Genomic DNA, 21,828 nt, shown 5'->3' on the forward strand with positions numbered 1-21,828 from the left:
TTTTCCCGCAAAAATCTTTCCTCTAGATGGCGCCATTGTAGGCTCAGTGGTTTCAAAAATTAAATATGCAATGGCAAAATTATTAGTAAGAAAAACAATTAAAAAACGTTTTATTTATTTTTTAAAAGCATAAAGAGAAACTATATTCATATCTGAATATTTTATATTAAAAACTATTTATATTCCTTGAATTTACTTCTGTGAACCCCATGCGTTCGTCTACTTCCTTTTCCGGCGGAGCTATCTGTGGAAAACATGCCTGTGAGTATGGTGATGGAACACGTGATTTTAAATATTACAGTACAGTTGTACACTTAAATTGCTAAAATTATTCAGAATGTAATAAACATGCTCAATTTCGCAGCTCCTATTGATGTGCAATTGACGTTCGGGCGGTGTGATACGGCATGCCGAAATGAGTCGGGAGCATGTCAAAACATATTCCACGTCGGCTAATCAATTTGATAATAAATTTATTTTTAACTGTATTATTGATACGTGACATTCGATCTAGTATTTAGAATAGTTGTGTAACGAATGCTATTTCTAAAGCCGAATCTTTATTAGGGATTACATTTCAAATTGGAAGCAAAATGTTAACGCACAATGGATGTACTCATTGTTATGGTTCCCACATGTGCGCCTGGAGGCAGCTTGTATTCATTAATATGAAAGTTATATTCCCATTTTAATTGTTAATATTTTTCTTTCAGCTCGCTAAAGATTTATTGCATCCGTCACCCGCGGAGGAGAAGAGGAAACACAAGTTAAAGAGATTGGTTCAGCATCCTAATTCATATTTTATGGATGTTAAATGCCCAGGTAAGTGAAAATGATGATAAACTGATTACCGAATTTGATTTTAGTAAGATTTAGTGTGATCAGATATTTAGGATAGAAATTTATTTCAGAATAGAATTTTATTTCGTATTGCTCATAGATAACTGCGCATCCATCATGTGAGAACTAACTTGTGATATTCTTAAAGAACCGACGTTATCATTGGAATTAATGATACCTTTAAAGTTTGTTACGATTTATATTAAAAGTTGTGTTGCTAGTACTATCGTGCACGCGCCCCGAAGTCGTCATGGCCGTCCTTTTTTTTGGCAATTAACGGGATTAATAGTTTTGTACAATATTTATGCGTGATTATTTAAAACGAATGAAATAGTCCCTAAGTAATCATCCAACAATGCAATGGTTGTATCATGGTAATTAAATCTCGGATGATAGTGGCCGCGGATCGTGGGGTGATGTTGAAGCATTGAAAAATTTAAAATTCTGAATTAGAGCATGCATTTAAACGATGTATTTGCATGTAATGTTAGTGCCTAGGTTATTTTACGCAGTACATAGGAATTAGTACTGCCGTGACTCGTTCAATCTTTATTTCATTTGGAAAGATAATTCTTCATTGAGTTATGTCGTATTAACTGATATAGGCATTCATTGGAAATATTGCACTGTAATGGGCGTTAAAGCTTTCTTTTATTTATTGTTTGCCAGGTGATATACGGCGTTGGCAGGTTTGTGTTATGTACTACTTGAAAATGAACTAGATGAAAATGTTCCATTCATAAATTTGAAATGTGCTATGCGACAGCAAGATTGTCTAAAATCTGACATATGCTCTCATTTGCTAACAGTCATACGTGCATATTTCCCCCCGCCAACTTTGGCTGTTCGATTTCATTTGGTTGTCTTTACGAAGTTGTCAGTTTTCCACATGCATGCATAACAAAAATTATAAATCAAGGAGTTGACTGTAATTATAAGTGTGTGTTGGGATTTGATTGAAATGCGGTGAAATTACGCAAATGCCATGGAGTAATAAGTTATTCGATGCATTCAATAGTTATGTATTTGGGATTGGTGTGTTGTCTATTCCTTAGTTAGCTGGCGATTAGAACTAATGTTGTCGTGGGCATATATTTCGAAGGCTAATGAAAGTAACATTCCTGTTCTAGGTTGCTATAGGATAACAACAGTGTTTAGTCATGCGCAAAGTGTGGTGGTGTGTGCAGGCTGTTCCACAATTCTATGCCAACCAACTGGAGGGCGAGCCAGATTAACAGAAGGTGGGTGTGGAAATTACTTCTGTTCACTGCTTTTGAACTAATGCACATTTTCCATTGACATGTTTCAAGATTGTTGTTTGCATCATTACCCATGTTTCAAGATACTGATATTCGAGAAAAACCTTGGATATAGTTCAGTATGTTTTCTCGTCGCGTGTTTTATTTTGTGTGAACCGGATTGCATTGTATTTGATTTATCCTTTTTCCTTATACTTGCCATATTTCTGTACTTAGCACTGCCTCAACGTGTGTATCATTCAACCAATCCCATTTATGTTAATAATTGAAGATGAACAACGGACAATCAGTTGTTTAAAACGTTTGCTTAAAAAAATAGCTAAGAAAAGGTTTCCCTAAACCTTACTCATTAAATAGTTAATTATATGACTCCACTGTAGAGTTCCTTGGTCTGTTAAAGCTCAACGTTGTAACTACCTAAGGTATTAGTGGTGGTTTAATCAGTTTAGAATCGCCATTGTAATGAAATAGTGCAACTTCCCACATGCAGCACTCTTGGCAATAAATTGAATGATTAATCCTGAAATATGTATCAAAAGGTCTGTCCACAGTTTTCATGTCATTTGTATCACGTAGAACAGGATAAATATTCCTACTTGGTTGTCAGGAATGTTTCTCCTGCCTTTGCCTCAAGGGTGGGATTGTAAGTCCAAATCATAGTTTTGTTGGTCCAAAACTATGACGTAGAGGACTAAGGTGTGTAAGTGTAAACAAACCAGTCTTGGAAGGTTGTTTACCACAGGGGGCAGCTGGAGTTCTAATAGCAATTTGGATAGTCAATAGTGATCACTGGTAAAGTAGAAAACCCCTTAAGTAATAGGTTTTCTAGATGGCTTAGGTAATTTTTACAGAAGAATCTTGAATTGTCAGAATGGTCACCTTTGAAATGGTCAGAGAATGTTCTCAGTATTCTTGTACATACTGTATGAAGTGATAGATTGACAAAGCCAGATTTTTATGAATCACAGATAGATAAGATGGACGACTCTGAAGCGTTTGTGAACAGATTGGTCATATTTTTTGTTAGTTATCACAGGTTCTAGGCACAAACAACAGAACACAAAATACCTGAGAAAAAGGACACTATTTTGTAATATTGTTTACCAATACTGGCCATTTAATTCCAAATTATTGGCATTATTTTGAGATAATGGCCTGAGATAGCCCATGTTCCTTTCATTCAAAATAGTCAGGTGTTTTTAAATTGAAATCTTATTGTATTGTTGGAATTTTATAGTAACATACAGAGGAAAAATGCTTGTGCATACAGTTTAATTTCATATTGGCATTGCTGAAACCTGTGAAAGGAACTCTTTCTTAATACTGACAAAAATAAAATTCAAAACTGAGAAACTCGAATTATATCGAAAATGGCTAAATTACAAAGGCCATCTGAGGTAAAGTGCCTTAAAGCCACTTAAGAAATGCAATGGTTTAGGCATCAGCTTGTTCCTGTGACAAAGCTGACATCTGACCCTTTGGGTTGATGGTTCCCAGTTTTTTACCCCCGTTTGGTAGATTTTACCCTTGGATTGTCATTTTTGGGAATGGCCTTTGTCTATATTAGGGCATTCCGAGAAAGAGGGAAATTCGTGTATGTTAAATGATATAGCTGCATTAGCTAATAAATTAACAAGAGAGGCTTAATCAAGATATTTAGCATGGTAAACAGTGACTCATACTTAAAGATTTTTCATTGAATAATATTCCTAAAGTTAGCAAACCTTTTGTGTAGTGTTTCCATGTTGTGTTAGGTCTTTTGACTTCCCAGAAACTTGTGGTACACTGAGCCCATGCAACAAGCTTTAGGTGGAGGGTGTTTAAAGACAGTAGGGTTTATGGGCAGGATCCTCTAGTCTGTTGATGGCTTTTAATCTCTGAGCTACCATATAATGTGGGCGTCATTTCATGTCATGTCTAACACAGTCTTGGGTATGCAGTATAACTTATTGTGGTTTCTTTTATTTTCAGGATGTTCCTTCAGAAGAAAGCAGCACTAGATCCCACCTCTGCTGTTGTCCCCATTGGCGAAGCCTTTTACTCCTCTCAACGTTACTACAGACGTGCTCATTTGTATAAGTTGTTGACAGTTGCAGTGTTGAATTGAATCACTGTTACTATAATAAATAGTGTTGAGTGGCTCGGGAGCCTATCTGATTGACCTCGGTTGGGGGCCAATGTGACTGGAGTTAGTTGGTGGCATCCGAGGAAAGATTTTGACTTATGACTGCTCAACATGGCCACTGGCTGCATAAGTATGTATGTTAAACTAAATTGATCACTTGAGCATTTTTCTTTTTTGTAATGCTCTGTTTGTGAGCATATGTTGAGTATGTATTCTGTTATGTAACTTTGTGATTGAATAAAAGGCTAAGCCATGGGGACAGCCCTTTTTCTTCATCCAAATTAAATTTTTACGACCTAGTAACTGGATTAACAAAAAATGTATTAGCCATGTGGGTAAACTTGGACTAATTTCATCCATTGTAAAAAGAACAATTTCAACTGATGTCTGCAGAAGAACAACATTATTTTACCTTGTGTACCAAAAGATGAAACTGTTCCAGATCGCAGTAAAAGTATGTTTATTCTGGATTGATATTTATGAAGGCTTTCTTAAATGAATGCACTTGAAAAATTTATGGATGAAATAAAAATTGTTTGATCAGTCATTGGAGGAAATTTTTCCATTTTAATCTACCAATTGTGCTCATCAATGTAGTTGGTGAACGTACTTTCCTGTAATTTCTTGGCTTGACATATGGCAGTTCTGTAATCAGTTATAAGGTGTGTGATATGGCACCACTGGTGTTTGGCCATTGTCACAATATTTCTGCAAGATATGGCAATGGGTATTCGTCATAGCAACTGAATGATGCCGATTGGCCTTGGTGTTAGCAGATCTCATGCGAAACTTAAATGGTGATAGAGTATTCTGCTCCTAGGAACCAAGTTGTGATTTTATACTCTCACGATTATGAATTTTTCACAGTGGTTATTTGTGCGTCTTAAATTTAAGGTTTTTATTTAATTTGCTTTATGTTTACCTTCATATAATACAGCCTAATTAATTTGAAGGTGGTAATATAGAAAGCAACAGCTTTGTTGCTTGTATGGCAACTAGCGTGGCGGGAGAACTAGTGTAGAAGGCACTCGTTAAACAATACTATCTAGTTGTGCATTGAACCAGGTATTTTGCCGTATCTGCTGCCAAAAGAACTGTAAATGGGGTAGTTCCTATTACCAGAGTAATCTTGGCTATGGAAATACAAAATGAAACTATTCAGTAAGAAGACCACACAAACTTATTCCTGGAAAGTATTTAGTCAGCCAAATACTTAGCTTAAACTTTCTTGTCTTTCGGCTACTTTCTTCAATTTGCTTACAACACCTACATTATACCATTTCCTTTTGAGGTAATTTCCAAAGTACACATGAATATTAGCAAGTCTGTAATGAAGGTTCTTTTGGTGATTTTCCCACGAAGAGGGTAACCATTGAGTTAGGGATTTGGGTCATATTGGAATAGTTTTTTTTATATTTAGGGATCAATTTGCTATTGTAGGGTCTGGCAATAATGGCTCAAAATTGGTGCTGAATGGATATGGTTGTGCCGCATGAAGCAATGTGGAATGAGTCACTTGAAGAATACCTGACCAGATTCCATACAGTTGGAAGAAACTAGGTGATAGAAGCATGTTTCTGGGAACAAGATCTAGAAAATGAGTGGCTACTATCCATAAGTTTGTCTTGAATCATACAAATATTGTTAAAATATCTTGCATTGTGGGAGATTGCCTTATGCACAATCACAATTGTCTGTAAAATGAGTGAAGCTTATGGTGTACAGTAAGGACCAGGGAAGAAGTTGCTTCTAAACAACATATTGCCAAGATTATGTGGTAGACTACGAGACTATATATTAAGAGACATTTTAGGAATGAAATTACTCCGTGCTTCTTCATTTACTTGGCTGAGGAAATTATATTGGATGTGTTAATTTGCTATGGCCTCAACAAGGTAATCAATCTTATCTCCTATGGTTATATTTGTCTTGTTACCTCTGGGCTGTATGTCCTATCTGTTCCAAATTGGGCATTTTTATCTCTTTTATTATGCATTTATATTATTTTGTGGTTCACAACATTTGAATGCTTGTTTTGCGGGAATGGTGAGTACATGCCAAAATAAGCTTGAAAGTTTTTCCTGAAAATTCTCATGCAAAATGATGGCGAAAAAAATATGCTCTGAAATACTAATTTAATGCTTACTTACTTCATTAAAATGACTAGGCAACCCCTTTAACGTGTAACCCAATTTCCTTATCTTGATTAATCAGTGTACATGTTTACATTTAGATAAAGGAAAGCTAAGAATAAAGAAGGCCTTGGAAGAAATGGGGAAGACTCCAGGGAGGCTAGTTAAAGGACAATATAGAAGAGGTTGGAAATGGTGTCACAGAAAATGGTTAGAAATTGAATAGGTTGAGTTAAGTGGGAAAAATTGCTGACTTTTCTTAGAGTAAGATTATTAGGCAGCCAGCTGAGGACCACCAATAGCAATAAATATTGGGAGAAAAATGATTGAAGTCTTCTACTCTTATTCTATTTCACATGCCTGGCAATTTTGCTCTGGCTTTCATGATTTGATTCTTGCTTACTCCTGCACACATTCTTGGCAATATATTCAGAAAATGTGGAAAGCTGAAGTTTCAATAAACCAAAGCTGTTGTGTATTTAGAAATTGAAATTTTGTTGTACCTTGCACTGTTATACCTTGCAAATATGTACTGAAAAAAATCAGAAAAGGAAATTTCATGGAAAAGATAAGGCTTTGAACGAACTATATATATATATATTTGATTTAAAAAATTACAAAAAAATATTTATTTCACACCTAATGATTGTTCTATTATGGTTTCATGAATTATTGTGTACCCTTGGGTACTTTCAATGATTGGATACATGTACTTGCATACCTAGAGTTTCTGGGAGACTGTATAGTGTTTTAAATTAAAAAAATGATTGCCTAAATAGGAAAAAATATATCTATCTGCTTCACTCAGTGCAGTTAATTTCTTCGATTCTGTATACTAAGAGTCATAGGAAACATCAATAGAATACTTACACTTCAAAAACAGGCATTTAGGGTTATAATTAAACTAAATGCAAGAAAATTCTGCAGGGAGTATTTCAAATGTCACCAAATCCTGACCATTCCCCGTATATATATATATATATATATGTAAAATGTGATTTTGTATGCCTGCACCAAAACTCCTTCACTGGTCAGGAATTGGGATGTTCACAAGTACGGCACCAGGGGCAAAGGTAATCTTTATAATGGCCTTTGCAAAGTAGCAGAACTTCAAAAAACCCCAGAAGTTTCAGGAAGACTGCAGTTTAATCGACTTCCTGAGAAGTTATAACGAATAATCCCCCAAGAAAATATATTCAAAAAAATGCAAAAAGATTTCTTTGTAAATCATGTTTTTTATAGCGTCCAAGAGTACATAGAAAGAGCCAATGTTGGGAATTCCGTTTTTTAAATCTTTAATACTCATATATTTCATGTACATTATTATTCCAATAAATTAGTACATATGTTAATGCACCTATATATATAATTGAATCTTAACGAAGCCCATACAATTATGTATTGCTCTATGGCGAATCTATCTAACCATAAAAAACTACATTGAGCTAAAATCAACTGGTAGTAACAGAATTGCCTAAAAATATAAATTGAGCATCGCATCCAAAAAACTATTATAAATCGCGATTTTTTTAATCGCTTAATGTAATTGAGGGGTTATGTGCTTACATTCATTTCGGTTGATACTTTAGGTGGTTTAAAGCACTACTTTGACCCACCCGCCTAATGCGTCAGTTGGTTGACGTTAGCGCCACACTTACTGTGGCATCTATATCATTTATTAACTCCTGCATTCATTTGTTTAAAGTCAATGGTCGTGTAACGTAAACATAGTGGCTTCAGAACTTTACTTGACTTTTCCATCAAAATGCCTATAATGGAGGTAAAGAGAAAAGCGGACGATATGGCTGTCGTTCCTGTGGCGAAAAGAGCAAGGAATGAGTTGTCTGCAGTGGATGACACCAGTGAAGCGGAAACTGTGTGTTTGTTGTCGGCTTTTCGTTAATTATCTACAAAGAGAAGAAGCACTAATTAATATCTCTTTATTACTACTCATGACCAGGGACCTCGAAACTCTAGCTTGCTAGCCCCTATAATGCTGCTGGAAGGTCATCAAGGGGAGATCTATACGGCAGAATTTCACCCAGAAGGACAGTATTTAGCCTCGTCAGGATTCGACCGTCAAATATGTTAGAACTTTCGAATAGTTGTTATTTAAATTGGCACTTTGTATTAATGTAGTTATTTCATCTTAAATGTGTTTTTTTCTGAATTTCAGACATTTGGAATACTTACGGTGAATGTGAGAATGTTTCTGCAATGAGTGGACACACAGGTGCTATTACTGAGCTACATTTTAGTACTGACGGAAGCTCCATTTACACTGCAAGCACAGACAAAATGTTAGGGATATGGGACATTGAAGCCGGAGTTAGAGTGAAGAAGCTGAAAGGTTTGTAAACATTTTACCCCAGTAGTGTTGTAAGTTTCACTGGATATTTTTTTAGAAGGAAGTTCTGGTTGCATATTTATTTTCCAAAAAAATGTTGCCTAAAACTATAAAATTTATTTAGAAATAATTGTATGATTCTTAGTTCGCGATTAGATTTAAATAGTTATTTCAGGGGGAGACAGGGGCAATTTAAATAGCATATGTAAATTCATTTTACGTGTTTTTTTAGGCGCAAATAGTCTCTTATGGAACAGGTGTGAGCATAAGAGGACACATTAAAAGAAAAGAGTTGGTCAGATTAGCTGAAGTCAACAGACTAAAAAAGAAAGATCTTCTTAGTGTCATTGAATATTAATTTGTCCTTTGCATTAATGCGATCTTACTTTCAAATGAAAATGAAATGCATCTTGAACATGAATTCAGCATACTTCAGTGATGTTATGTTCCTGACTGCCTTCCTTTGTAATTTAAATTCTCTGCTTACTGACAGGGTATATATTTCTCAATACAATCTCACTGCCTACACTTAAAATCTTTATAACTGTAGGAGATTTTTTTCAATTGCAATAAAACCATAAACACAATTATCAACACAAAGGTCGGTTAGGTAGGTGACGGTTGAGTTCACCCAGTACTAAGCCCGATGGCGTGTGAAATGCACACATCAGGGTACGGGGGCCAGTTCCTTTCCCTGTGCCAGTTATGGTTTCCCTGGAAGATCTGTTTCCCGAAAAATCACATAGCTTGGGTGGATATGCAGGTGCCCAGAGAGGCTTGCCGGGGAATCAAACCCGGGACCCTCCAGTCAGTAGTCCAACACTCTACCCCTGGACTGCCGCGAGTCATGCATATTGCAATATGCTAACTTAATGCCCGAATATATTTATTGAGAATACATGGCCTCCTTTTTGAAAAGATATAAATTTATTCTTTATTACAGGCCACACATCATTTGTTAATTCCTGTCATCCCACTAGAAGAGGTGTTCCATTGGTGGTCAGTGGATCTGATGATTGTAGTGTTCGAGTTTGGGATCCGAGACAGCGGAGTGGTGGTGGTTCTTCTTCAGCAATTACCCTTAATGCTGCCTACCAAGTCACAGCTGTTTCTTTTAATGATACTGCTGAACAGGTCTTTTCAGGGGGCATAGATAATGATGTGAAGGTAAACGATTCCAATAATTTTACAATTTCTGTTTTCTTACTGAGGATGCACACTCATAGCATTTATGCTGACAGTCTTTACCTGCATGCCCAATTTTTATACACTTTTGACCATTAAATGACATACTCCAAGAGAAGTACACAGGGTAACGCTTATTGAAATCTAAACATATTTCTGAATGAACATTAATATAATGCACAGGTAACTCAAAAGAATTCGTTGCCCATGAGTTAAACATATTTTATGTTCTTGCTACTGTACCATAACTGTAACTATTACCCTCATACATTTCTCTGGTTTGGCAAAGTTTGCAGCAAAATCTGGAAATATGATAATATTTTTTATAAAAATAATTATCATTTTCAAATTTTTTGTTTGAATAAGTTAGATTAAAGATTAGTAGCAAAATAATTACACTTTTCCATATTTAATAATTTATTTCAATCATGAATTCCATGTTAATTTATCATCTTTGGGTGAATACTGTGTATAGGTGCTAGGGTTATTTTTTTTAAGTTAGGTCCTTTTGGTCATACAAAATATATTCACAAGAAAAAAAATTTATTTATGGTTTTAGTTTCCTACAAACCTATTTCTCTTTTCTACCTAATCACCATTTTTCACCATAATCACCAATGCACATTTGTATGGCCATCTTTGAAGCCTTGAAACTATTGTGTGACCTTTTGCAAACAAAAGTCAAATCACAGCATGCACTTCACTACAGGCAGGAGCAACAATTCTTGATTGGCATTGCTATCTGTATTCACTGACAGGCAAACAACTACTGAATCAAAACAATAACTTCAGTGGCTTTAGAAGCAATCAATAGATGGCATTGCATGCATACAATAGTGTTCTGAAATCTCAATATTTAAATATAAGAAAATGACCCTTACTTTTCAAATATGCCTCATGCATATGTGCACGCTTATTTAATTTTTCCCCAAAATCAGCAAAAGGGGAAGGTTTAGGTGTTCTTTGGGGGGGAGGAAAGGGTAGATGAGTTAGGGAAAATATTAAAGTAAGGTTAGACAAATAAGGAAGAAATCACTATCTATTGATAAGCAGTCATTCTGTGGTGAGGACCCCACTGCATGCAATCATCTGGGAGGAGAAGGCAGGCCATGCCAATGGCTGTCCACTGTGCATCATCATTGGTGGTAAAGTAGGGCAAGCGTTGACCAGTGTCTACTCTCTAACTATTGAGAGAAGGGCTGGGAGCCATCACTGACTAGATACCTCTGGGCTGACAAAATGGGGGAAGGAGAACAGCATGGGATCGAGATGGTGCGGGTGCTAAAATACTGGCTTCCCACCCAGAGGGCCCGGGTTCAAATCCCGGTGGTGTTGGATATTTTTCAGAGGTATCTCGATCCCTACTTGAGGTGCTGTGGAGGGCACTTTGAGTGAGTATGCCGTCTGTCAGATGGGACGTTAAGCTGCGGACCTTTTGGCGCCTTTTGTTAAGAGTAGGCTAATGCCAACGCCGTGTTTCTCTCCACCCTTCATCCTTTCCTGTCCATCCCTTATGGCGCAAATGACCTCAGCATGGTCGCCTCCCCTAAATACTACTCCTAGGAGAACAGCCAATGGTCGGACACAATGTTGAGGAGGGGTGAGCATGAATTGTGCATCATTTAAGAGGGGATATTTTTTTCATTTTCACTCAGGTTATTTCAAGTTACTCCATCGGATCCAACTTCTTGCTTTTGTTTTGAGGGATAAAACTGTTAACTCATATTTACAAGCATGGTTAGATACAATTAAATGTTTGGCTACCATAAAATTCATGCTCACTGATGCAGTGCACATTTTATGTTCTTTGAAGTTCCTACCTTTTTGCCATCGGTAAATGATGTCGATGAATACTCAAATGGATACTCTATTTTGTAATAACCAGTCATCGTAGGCTTGTCAGTCTTGTCTTTGTGTGTGCATAGGCATTTAGAAAGTGTTGAGGGAGTGTAAAAGGAGGTGGGAAATTTATTCTCTGGCATCTCATGAAGTATGTATGATGGAGAAAATTGTGGTCAAACGAGATTTTTCCATGCTTATGTGTATTCTTGTCAGTTACTCAAAGTGACAAACTTAAGATGGGGCCCAGCCTTTTCTGTTTCTTCTACAGCAAGTTGGTTGTAGGACTTCCACAGTTGCTATTATAGATGGTAATATTCTTGATAGTTGTGAGTTATCATTCAAAATTACTTTTGGACATCAAGTAGCTGTTTAGTCTGTGTGTCAAGAAATGAAAACTCAATAATTTGTAGGAAATTGAATGGTAGGAATTAGAAGGAATTACATGATCCATATAGGTTGGTTTCATATAAATTGGAAACATGTGAGTTTAATAGAATCATGTCGTGAATTAAAATTCCCATGAATATATCCAGTCCCCTATCACTGCCAGTCCATCAGCATAATACATGGTTGACATATCTCTACCAGTATAATATGTTCTACAATAATTTGTTAGTGGAATTGCAGAGCTTTTCCTCTTATCTTTTGCAAATAAATCTTAACCAAGAGTGAGAAGATGAGTGATCCCATGGCTAGCCCTTTTGTTTGGAGAACACTCCATTAAACTGGAAATAATTTTGATTTGATACACAGCTTTTGCAAACAGTGATATTTTGAAACAAATTGATATTTTGCAGATGTTCCCCTAAAGTTATAGAATTTTTTATACTATATTTTGGTAGTAGTTGGTAGAAATCCTATAGTTGTCGAAAAGGAGAATTTAATTTTGTCAGCTAGAGCTAAAGCTTCTCTTATGGGCACATTTTTTTTAAGGAATATTGGCAGACCATACAGTCTAGGAGGCTGGGGATTCATGTTCACTGGGAAGAATTTTTCTTTTTTTTTCTTTCTAAAGATGATATTAATTAAAAATTGACAATTTTTAATTAATTATGATATTCCACTGTATCGCGCCTGAAACATCTCTTTTTTTACAAGATGATATGGCATTTTTTTATTCCCCTTTGGAAACCTGATGTGGGGTTTTTGTGTGTGATCTCAAAATTAATGGAGGACATAAAATGTTGGCACTTACTTGTATAAGTTTCTCTCTCCGAGATAACCGTGTGGTTCCCTAAACAGCTTTTATTGTGGTCAGGTGTCAATCAGATCAAGCTCCGCAATGACAATGCACTTTGGGAAGCCATTGGTATGGTTCCCCTTCCCAGCTTCCTGGTGACTGCATGCAGGAGGGCCCACCACAGACTGATGACTGCTTTTCAATACTTTGTGATTTTTGCCTTGTTTGTCAAAACTTACTTCAATCTTTTCTATCACCATTTACCTCAGCGACTTTCCCCTGCCCCCCTTTCCTCCCCCGTCAAACAACACTCAGCCATTCTCCCCTTTTGCCATATTTGAGGAAACTATACACTTGCAGCTTTCTACATTATTCAACGGAAGATGACAGAGGAATATTGGAACCATGGTCTCAATAAATTACCAATTGTGTAATCAATTAGCTGCTAATCTATCATGACTTCCATAACATCTTGCCTGAATGAACGCCATTGTTAGATTAGATATATGAAATATATTGACAGTCTATCCACTAATTGAATGATCCTGATTGAATTCATTATTTGCGTGGAAAACCTTTTTTTCTAGGTATGGGATCTTAGGAAAACAGGAGGAAGTCAGCCAGTGCCATTAATGCGTCTCCGGGGCCACTCTGACACCGTTACTGGTCTTGCCTTGTCTCCAGATGGGTCCTATGCTCTTTCCAATGCCATGGATTCTATCCTGAGGATATGGGATGTAAGGCCATATGCACCTCCTGAGCGCTGTGTGAAAATCCTCGCGGGCCATCACCATAACTTTGAGAAGGTTTGTTCTGAGGAATTTTTCCACTTTATATCCTCTAAATTCACATATTCTGGTGAGAAAACCATAAAATATTTATCAAAATTAGTTTTCTAAATTATTGCATGCGATGGTAGAAATTGTTTTCTTTTGGTATTTGAGAAACTTTGCTCTGCTAAGTTTGAAACTAACATCAATTTATGACTGTGTGGTATTCCACACCATGGGTATGCTTTAGATTGACCCTAACCATGAAAATCATTGGCATAGCAATAAATTATTCTTTGGTTTTATATTTGTTCTACTTCCTTTTCATTCTCTTTGGATTGCACCATCAACTTTGACTTTGTCCTCTCCCATAAAACATTTTTCTGTCTGTCACAGTTGTAGTAGAAGTAGTTTTTAGGAGAGGCGACCGGCAGCTGAGGTCATTTGCGTCATAGGGGATGGACAGGAAAGGATGAAGGGTGGAGAGAAACCCGGCATCGGCATTAGCCTACTCTTTACGAAAGGCAACAAGGGGTCCGCAGCTTAATGTCCCATCCAACAGGCAGCATACTCACTCAAAGTGCCCTCCACAAAGCACCTCAAGTAGGGATCGAGATACCACTGAAAAATATTCCACACCGACAGGATTTGAACCTGCGCCCTCTGGGTGGGAAGTCGGTACATTAGCCCCCGCACCATCTCGATCCCCGTCACAGTTGTGGGCATTCCATTTTCCTAACAGTAGCTAGTCCATCCACTTTTCCTGCATTAAAATTCTGCCTGTATAATTATGAAATGATGAAATACGTGTTGCATTTGAAAATAATGCAATTGAATTTCTCGTGCCGCTCCAGTTGGTCCCAATGGGGTCAAACCACTTGGAGGAGGTGAAGGGGATGCTGAGCTTTACCACTAAACCAGTCTCAGTGCTCTCCAAGCTGTGGAAGCAGCAGGGTGTCAGTTATTGTCAACGTCTGCACGCTGACCATGTCATGAAAAAAATGCCATTGACGATCAAGCAACGTTACGCAATTACTAAGTTTTGTGCTAAACTGAAAACATCTCTTGAGGAGACCAACAAAATGATTTGTGAGGCTTACGGGGACTCTGCTCTGGCCTACTCACAAGTTTCAAGGTGGTTAAAGGCCTTAAAGTTGGGCCGGGAAAAGTTTCATGACGAACAATACTCAGGGCGGCTGTCAACCAGCAAAATCGACAGCAATGTGGCTCGTGTTCAACGATTGTTGGACTCTGACTGTCAATTGAGGATCAAGATTGTTGCCGATGAACTGAACTTGTTGTCTACTTTGGTGTTTTGCATTGTTACTTGTTGAAAGGGTCATCGGGATGAGAAAAGACATCTCCTCTACCTGGCAACTCCCTAGGCGTTGTGGCAAGGCACGTTTTCATGCCTTGCCACAACGCTCTATGAGTCCACATATTCCTGGCCAAACACCACGTGCCAATACTGCCTCACCCCCCCATAGTCCTGACGTCACCCCAGCTGACTTCTTTTTGTTCCCTTGGATCAAGGCAGTCCTGAAAGGAACCCATTTTTCATCCATAGAAGAGATCCAATCAGCCATGAGGGAGACCTTGCAAGAGGTACCCGAAGATGCCTTCCAGGGCACATACCAGTCATGGCAGAGTCGCTGGAGAAAATGTGTAGAGGCCCAAGGACAGTGCTTTGAAGAATTTTTAGTGTTTGTGCAAATCTGTTCAATAAATTACTTGAAAAAAAATTCCATGACTTTTGGAATGCACCCTTGAGGTCAATTTTCTGCCTTAATTTACTGACAATGATGCCAACACAGGGTCATTATAAAAGGCAATTACAATGGAAAGGGGTAGTGCAGTGGGTAAAGCACTAGAATTCTGATTGTGGGCCCAGCGGAGATTCCTGAGAATGCCTCTGGGCACTCTTACCTTCACCCAAGCTGTGTGATTTTTCAGTTACCAGATCTTTCTGGGAAACCATAGGTGGCACGAGAACAGGAAAAGAAACTGGCCCCCTTACCCTGTTGTCTAAATTTTACATGCCATTGGACCTGAGTTTGAGTGAGTTTTGTTTGATGGAAGGGGAACATTTTTGCAAAGTTACACCAGTGTGAGACACTATCCAGGTTTTCCTATTCCTGGCACTTTAATCCTTCCTTTGGGACTCCCCTGAAATTATGTAACAGTGTTTGGAAGGGGCTAGGAGTGCCATTTGATTGTTTTATTTCAGGGAGTGAGGGGAAAGGAGTTCTAGAGAAATTTTTTGCAAGGTTTATTTATTTCAGTCATTGTTCATGAAGGAAAAATTTTAATTATTTTGATCACCAAAGAACTCTTCATGCAAATTACCCCAAATGAAACAGTTGCTTCAGAATTATTTACTCATCAACTTGTCAAAAAAGTTTTAGTCTGAATTTAATTTACCTGTATGCTTTATGATATCACCAGCATAAAAAAGTTGGCATTCATGGTGGTGAATTTTAGTACCAACACTAAGTAATTGAAGTGATCAGTTGGCAATGACAGAAAAAAAATGTTTTCATGAAATCTAAACACACTTTTTTATAGAAAAAGGCTAATGTTGGATGTATAAAATATGGTGCTGATAAATATGTAACATGTTCATAACTTAAAAAGATCTTAGCAAAGAAAGGAGAGGGTTTTAAAAAAAACAGAATGGTCTTTCATAATTTTAATTGGGCCCGCTTCTGATGATCTTATTTTCTTTATTGTTTTACATTAAATATCATGAATTTTAGATTAAATATCTAATTTTTCTGTTAAATCAATGATGCCTTTGAAGCCCTTTCTTTTGAGAAAAAACATGTCAGGTATGAATTAGCAGTATTGGCAGTAATCCCTAATGTTTATTCCCCTCTTATTTGACATTTCAGAACCTCCTGAGGTGTGCGTGGTCTCCGGATGGCTCCCAGGTGTCTGCTGGCTCAGCTGATCGCTTCCTCTACATTTGGGACACCACATCTCGACGGGTTCTCTATAAGCTTCCAGGGCACAAGGGAAGTGTGAATGATGTGCACTTTCATCCAAAAGAACCCATAAGTAAGTTTTTGCATCCTCTACCTGACTTTCCCATTTCCCCTTCTCAAAATTCTCTCCCAAATCACCTCAGCAGGCAATGGGAGGAGTGAATCAGATGAATGATGAAACAAGACCTGATGCCAAAACATTAGGACTGGGATACCATGTGCTCTTGCATGGCATGTCACTGAAATAGGAATGGGCAAATCCCTTAAAAAAATGCTGGGTGAAAACTCAGATTTGGTAGCCATGATATGATGGGCTATACATGATTGAAGGGAGATGGAGCAAGTGGCGATCAAGCGTCTCAAGCTCATGCCGTTCCACTCAATTCCTCCCAGAGTAGTTTGATCATGGATTTGCCAGGCACTGTAACCTTGTGAATTGACTTCAATGATAATGCTGGCAAGCGAGGCCATTGACAATGATCCATTAAATAATGTCTGATCAAATTTAAAACACTTGGCAGAAAACTCAGGAAAATATATGGCTTGTTCATTTAGAAGAGGGAAAAAATCAGGAACTGGAATCTAAAAAAATTAGTGGCCACTCTAAATACTGTGCAGGAACTACTCAACACTTTGTAGGTATGCACAACTTTTTATTTTACTTAAACGAGAAACAAATAACATTATCAGAATGCTAAAAAACATATTTTTGCAAGGAATCATGGATTCAGAAAACAAGAAAGTGAAAGAGAAGTAGATAATGAGGAATTATCTCTGAATTAACCTTTACCATTCTGCTCTCTAATTTGCCCTGTGTAATTTTGCATTTGATTAGTGTACTAGTGAAGAGTCTTGGATCTGGTGAGCTAGGTCTAAGCCCAAATATTCATTGTATTTTAGTCCGCTCTTTCTCCTTATGGTGGACCTGTTCTACTCTTGATATCATTCACCCCATATTCTGTATATAAAAGTGCTACCTGCACAACACTGAGCTGAATCCCCAAATTAATAATTTTAGATCCCCTCCTTATGTTTCAAATTTACATTTTTCTATTATGAATAATACCTCAAATTTTATTGGTTTAAATAATTGATTGGTATCCTTATCAAATAGACATTTTTAATCTTTCTGTATTAATTAATATTTTAATTCTTATTGCCTTTGGCATTGCGTTTAAGTTTGAATTTCTTGTTAATCATTTTTGCCATCTTCTTGATTTTCATTTCATTGTTCCTATCCCTAGGTTATTTTCAATAAATATTTTATAAATTTTCAATTCCTTATTAGTCATTTATGTATTAGAAAAATCATTTTATATGGCATTTTCCTGGGTGTTTCTAAGACTCTTTTCCCATAAACTACCCTCTCCTTGTTTTGCCTTCCTTCTAAGACACCTTTCATGTGGTAATGCAAACTTTGGTAGAATTTAATGCTCTCTGGATGGGCTGTGGTCAGATATTTCAGATGATGCTTAAAATATTACTCATTCTCAATGTGTTCCCATAATTCTCAACTTCAAGGTGTCTCCAAATGCGGAAGTGTACATTGCTTACACCCTAATGGCTGGAGTGCCTTTCACTGAGGCCCTAATGTTTTGGGTACCTTTTATAAGATGTAGGAACCCTCTGAAGGCCCCTTTGAGGATTCCTGAATGTCATTCGGGTTACATTTCTAGTGTCTCTTGGGAGTTTTACTATATTTAAAACCCCAATCTGAAGGTCTAAGTTTTGAAGTGAGGCCTTATTCACATTGGCCATGATGTGACCATTGAAATCCATTAAATTAATTTCGTCAGCTGATGCTGAATGTTATAAATTTTAGATTGATAATTGGTAAATTGAATACAATTTATGCCCCATATTTCTTTCTATTAACCTATTTTTTGTTCTTTTATTTGCAGTTCTCTCTGCATCAAGTGACAAAAATATTTTCCTTGGAGAAATTGAATGAATGAAAGATGTGCAACATGTGTGTGAGTAGTGATATGGATTGGAACTTTTGTCCTTCCAACTTGTGTGTAATGTTTTCAAATTCTATGAAGAGAAAGTGTGTACCATATAAATTCATGAACATTTTTATAGAAGTGAATCATTTATATGCCACTGTGTGCGTGTCTTATACCTTCCACTTGATTTTTTGAATTAAAATGTGAAGCATCTTCTCCAAAAATGCCCGAGTTTTATTTTTCATTGTTTCCTAATGTATTGCAGCCTTCATGAAAGTTGGCTTTAGCAGATAGTTTTTGTGTGTATTTTACCCTTGTAATTGGGGAAGAAAATATCTTGACACTAAATATACAGAACATCTTGGATAGTTACAGGCTGTATACCTTTAGGCTGCAGTTCTAACATCACTTTTTAATGGGCCTTAAGCAAAAAATATTATAATGTTATGAGCAAAATTCATTTGAGGTTATTGTTACAGCTATTTGACATTTACCAAGTAAATGTTTTTGCCTTAAAAGGACAGATGAAATAATTGATCATATTTGTACAAATGGACTTATTAAATAATTACAGGATGAATTTATTTTTGTAAGTAACTGAAAAATTGGACGTGGAGGCACGCCAAACAATTTCAAGGATTCTGTTGTTAACATGGATGTAGCATATTTTTAACTTTAAACGTGAATATTTTACAGTAGTGAAACATGTTGTGGTGTTGTCAAATATTCTTTTGTTGTAAATATTAGGCTTTCACAATAGATATGTGTTGTTTCCGCAACATCATACCTGACTGTTTGTTATAAATATATGTGTCTTTGCTCAATTGAGTATTAGAAAGTGTGTAATTCAATTTGCCAAGCATTCAAGATGCATATACATATTTTTGGATGTCAGAGAACACGGATGTCCTTCACTAACTTTCATGATTATAACCTTTAGTTCCAGTATTTGCCTGAGCAGGAGACCAAAAGGTTTGTACATACACATATATAGTTGCGCGTATAAAATTTCTCATAAACCCACTTCACTTTCAATTGGTCCATAGACCAAGGTTTGAAAAGCATTGTGTTGAGCTGCTCAAGACAGGATCATATATTTGGTATTCAAATGGATATGGCAAACCTACCCAGATAAATTTCAGTCCAAATGTCTTCCTTGGTTCACTGTTTCTTGTCCAGAATTTGCAAACAGCAGTCTTAAAAAATGCTGTGTAAGTTATGTATTTTCATATGCTACTGTAGCATATTTGCAAAATTCTGATAGTATATGAGAAAATTATCTCAAGAATGTTGGCAACTATTGCAAATGATTCTGTAATTGGCTATGAAATTGCAATTTGTAACTGACTGACCATATATTGCTTCATCATCTCTTGCTCTTAAGAAGCTTTCCACCTACTTTCATTTCTACCTCCATCTCTTTCCTTGCTCCTCTTACTATACTCGTTTATCCTCTGCATAAACCATATTTTCAAAAATGTTAGCTGATGCTTTTTGTCTCATTTCATAATGAAAATATTACTCATTGGCTTAAATTTGAGACTCAGGAAAAATTCTTTCAATTTCCTAAGGCCATTGTATCACCAAGAGTATAAGTTTGCATTATTTTTCTTTTTATTTAAAAGGAGTTTACACTAATTTCATTTGATAACTTTTATTTTTTTCTATCCAATTCCCTGGCTCTATTAAAATTTGATTTTGGCCATTAAACAAATGCTAACTTTTCAGTAATGATTTTGATTCTCAACAGTTGGGATTCTGATAACATAAATATAAGTACTTGTACCACATCTTCAACTAAAAAGCCATAAGGCATAACATGCATTTATGAATACAAATATTCAAATTATCTCCAGAAGTAATTTTTCTTGGTTAAGCAACATGCATTGTATGACTGATAGAATTTTTTACCACCCCTTCCCTAATTCCATGCATATCAGCTTGGTAAATCATATGATTTTTGGCTCAACAATAGGGATGGAGTGAGAAAGCAGCTAATTAGATTGATGGAGATAAGCTTTAGGAAGTTTACACAAGAATGCCTTTCTAATCTTCCTCTCTTGTATGTAGCCACCCTGAATCCTTTTTACTTTACTGAAACTAATGAGATAGATGCTATATTTTTTAAACGGCATTACCTGCCATTCATGTTTTAATTAGTTTTCTACAAAAGACAATGAAATCTATGGGTTTAGATCCCTCTTTCAAATTAATAAAATATCACATTTATTTTAGGCTATTCTCATTAGCTTCTCAAGATTTATTTACTGAAGCTGAAAATGTTGTCTACTTGTCTCTATTATCTTGTCTCTACTGTCTGTCTTGTATTGAATTACAATTTTTTTCGCATGCTGTGATAAGAAGTCTATGAGAAGATTCTCATACTAGATAATTTATTTATTTATTCAGTACAAGTCCGAAAACAGCACACATTTTGGCCTTTACATCAAACTCTTAACAACGACAACAATGGTCACATTTACAAACACCCAAGCCCTAGATGGAGGGAAACTCACCCAGGCGGGAATCGAACCCGCGACCCTTGGAATGGCAGACGAGGACGTTACCCCGCCGCCACCAGGATCGGCAAATATTAATCATATTTATGCTAAATTTGACAAAGTAAATTAACCACATTTGATATTTATGCTTCTCATAACCATTAACCAGCGGTCTATTTGTAGACTAAATGGCGTATTTTTCAGTATGATATTGAAAATATATATTACAAAGCTCTTAGTACCAAACATCTGCTTATTTTTATCGTAGCCTTGATATTTTATGCCAAACTAGAATTCCTTATTGTTTACAAAATTGCAGCACTAGTGGTCTTAAAGAAATTAATGCACTGAAGCTAATTTACTAGCAAATTATCAAAAATAACTGGATGTTTCTTTAGGAAATGGGATGTCTTTCAGGCAAATCTGGCTTAATGGCAAAGAATTCTAGGATAGCCACAATTGTTGATAGCCATGAGAAAAAAATTGGCAAAAGCACTTAGGAACACTTATTATTGTGAGCGTATTAAGTACCCTGTTCTTCCAAAGATTTATTTCAATGAACGTGCTTTCATTGTAAAGATACAATTGTAGCGCTAGAGGAAGAAAGCAAGAAATCCCTTATGAAAATATTCATATATATACGATGTCCGTAACGTGAAAGACCTCCAAAAATACCCTCAATCGCCAAATATGATTGATATAAATTTAGAAATACAA

The 21,828-nt window shown here is 36.5% G+C and overlaps 2 protein-coding genes across 2 annotated transcripts; both read left to right on the forward strand.

Annotated features, from left to right (window-relative positions):
* The first annotated feature begins 166 nt into the window (after nt 1-166).
* On the forward strand, nt 167-4,481 carry RpS27 (ribosomal protein S27). The gene is made up of 4 exons (XM_071595512.1): nt 167-261; nt 714-822; nt 1,971-2,081; nt 4,071-4,481. Exons 1-4 carry the CDS (start codon nt 256-258, stop codon nt 4,097-4,099), a joined length of 255 nt encoding a protein of 84 aa, XP_071451613.1. The 5' UTR covers nt 167-255; the 3' UTR covers nt 4,100-4,481.
* Nucleotides 4,482-8,078: 3,597 nt separating this feature from the next.
* Nucleotides 8,079-18,787, forward strand: LOC139696440 (U5 small nuclear ribonucleoprotein 40 kDa protein). The gene is made up of 7 exons (XM_071595208.1): nt 8,079-8,232; nt 8,317-8,443; nt 8,533-8,706; nt 9,647-9,870; nt 13,498-13,716; nt 16,572-16,737; nt 18,566-18,787. The coding sequence occupies exons 1-7, from the start codon at nt 8,122-8,124 to the stop codon at nt 18,613-18,615; spliced, it is 1,071 nt and encodes a 356-aa protein (XP_071451309.1). The 5' UTR covers nt 8,079-8,121; the 3' UTR covers nt 18,616-18,787.
* Nucleotides 18,788-21,828: the final 3,041 nt, after the last annotated feature.

This window comes from Hetaerina americana, unplaced genomic scaffold, assembly GCF_022747635.1.
Source record: "Hetaerina americana unplaced genomic scaffold, ioHetAmer1.1.p SCAF_7, whole genome shotgun sequence".
In the NCBI taxonomy this organism is placed as follows: Eukaryota; Metazoa; Arthropoda; class Insecta; order Odonata; family Calopterygidae; genus Hetaerina; species Hetaerina americana.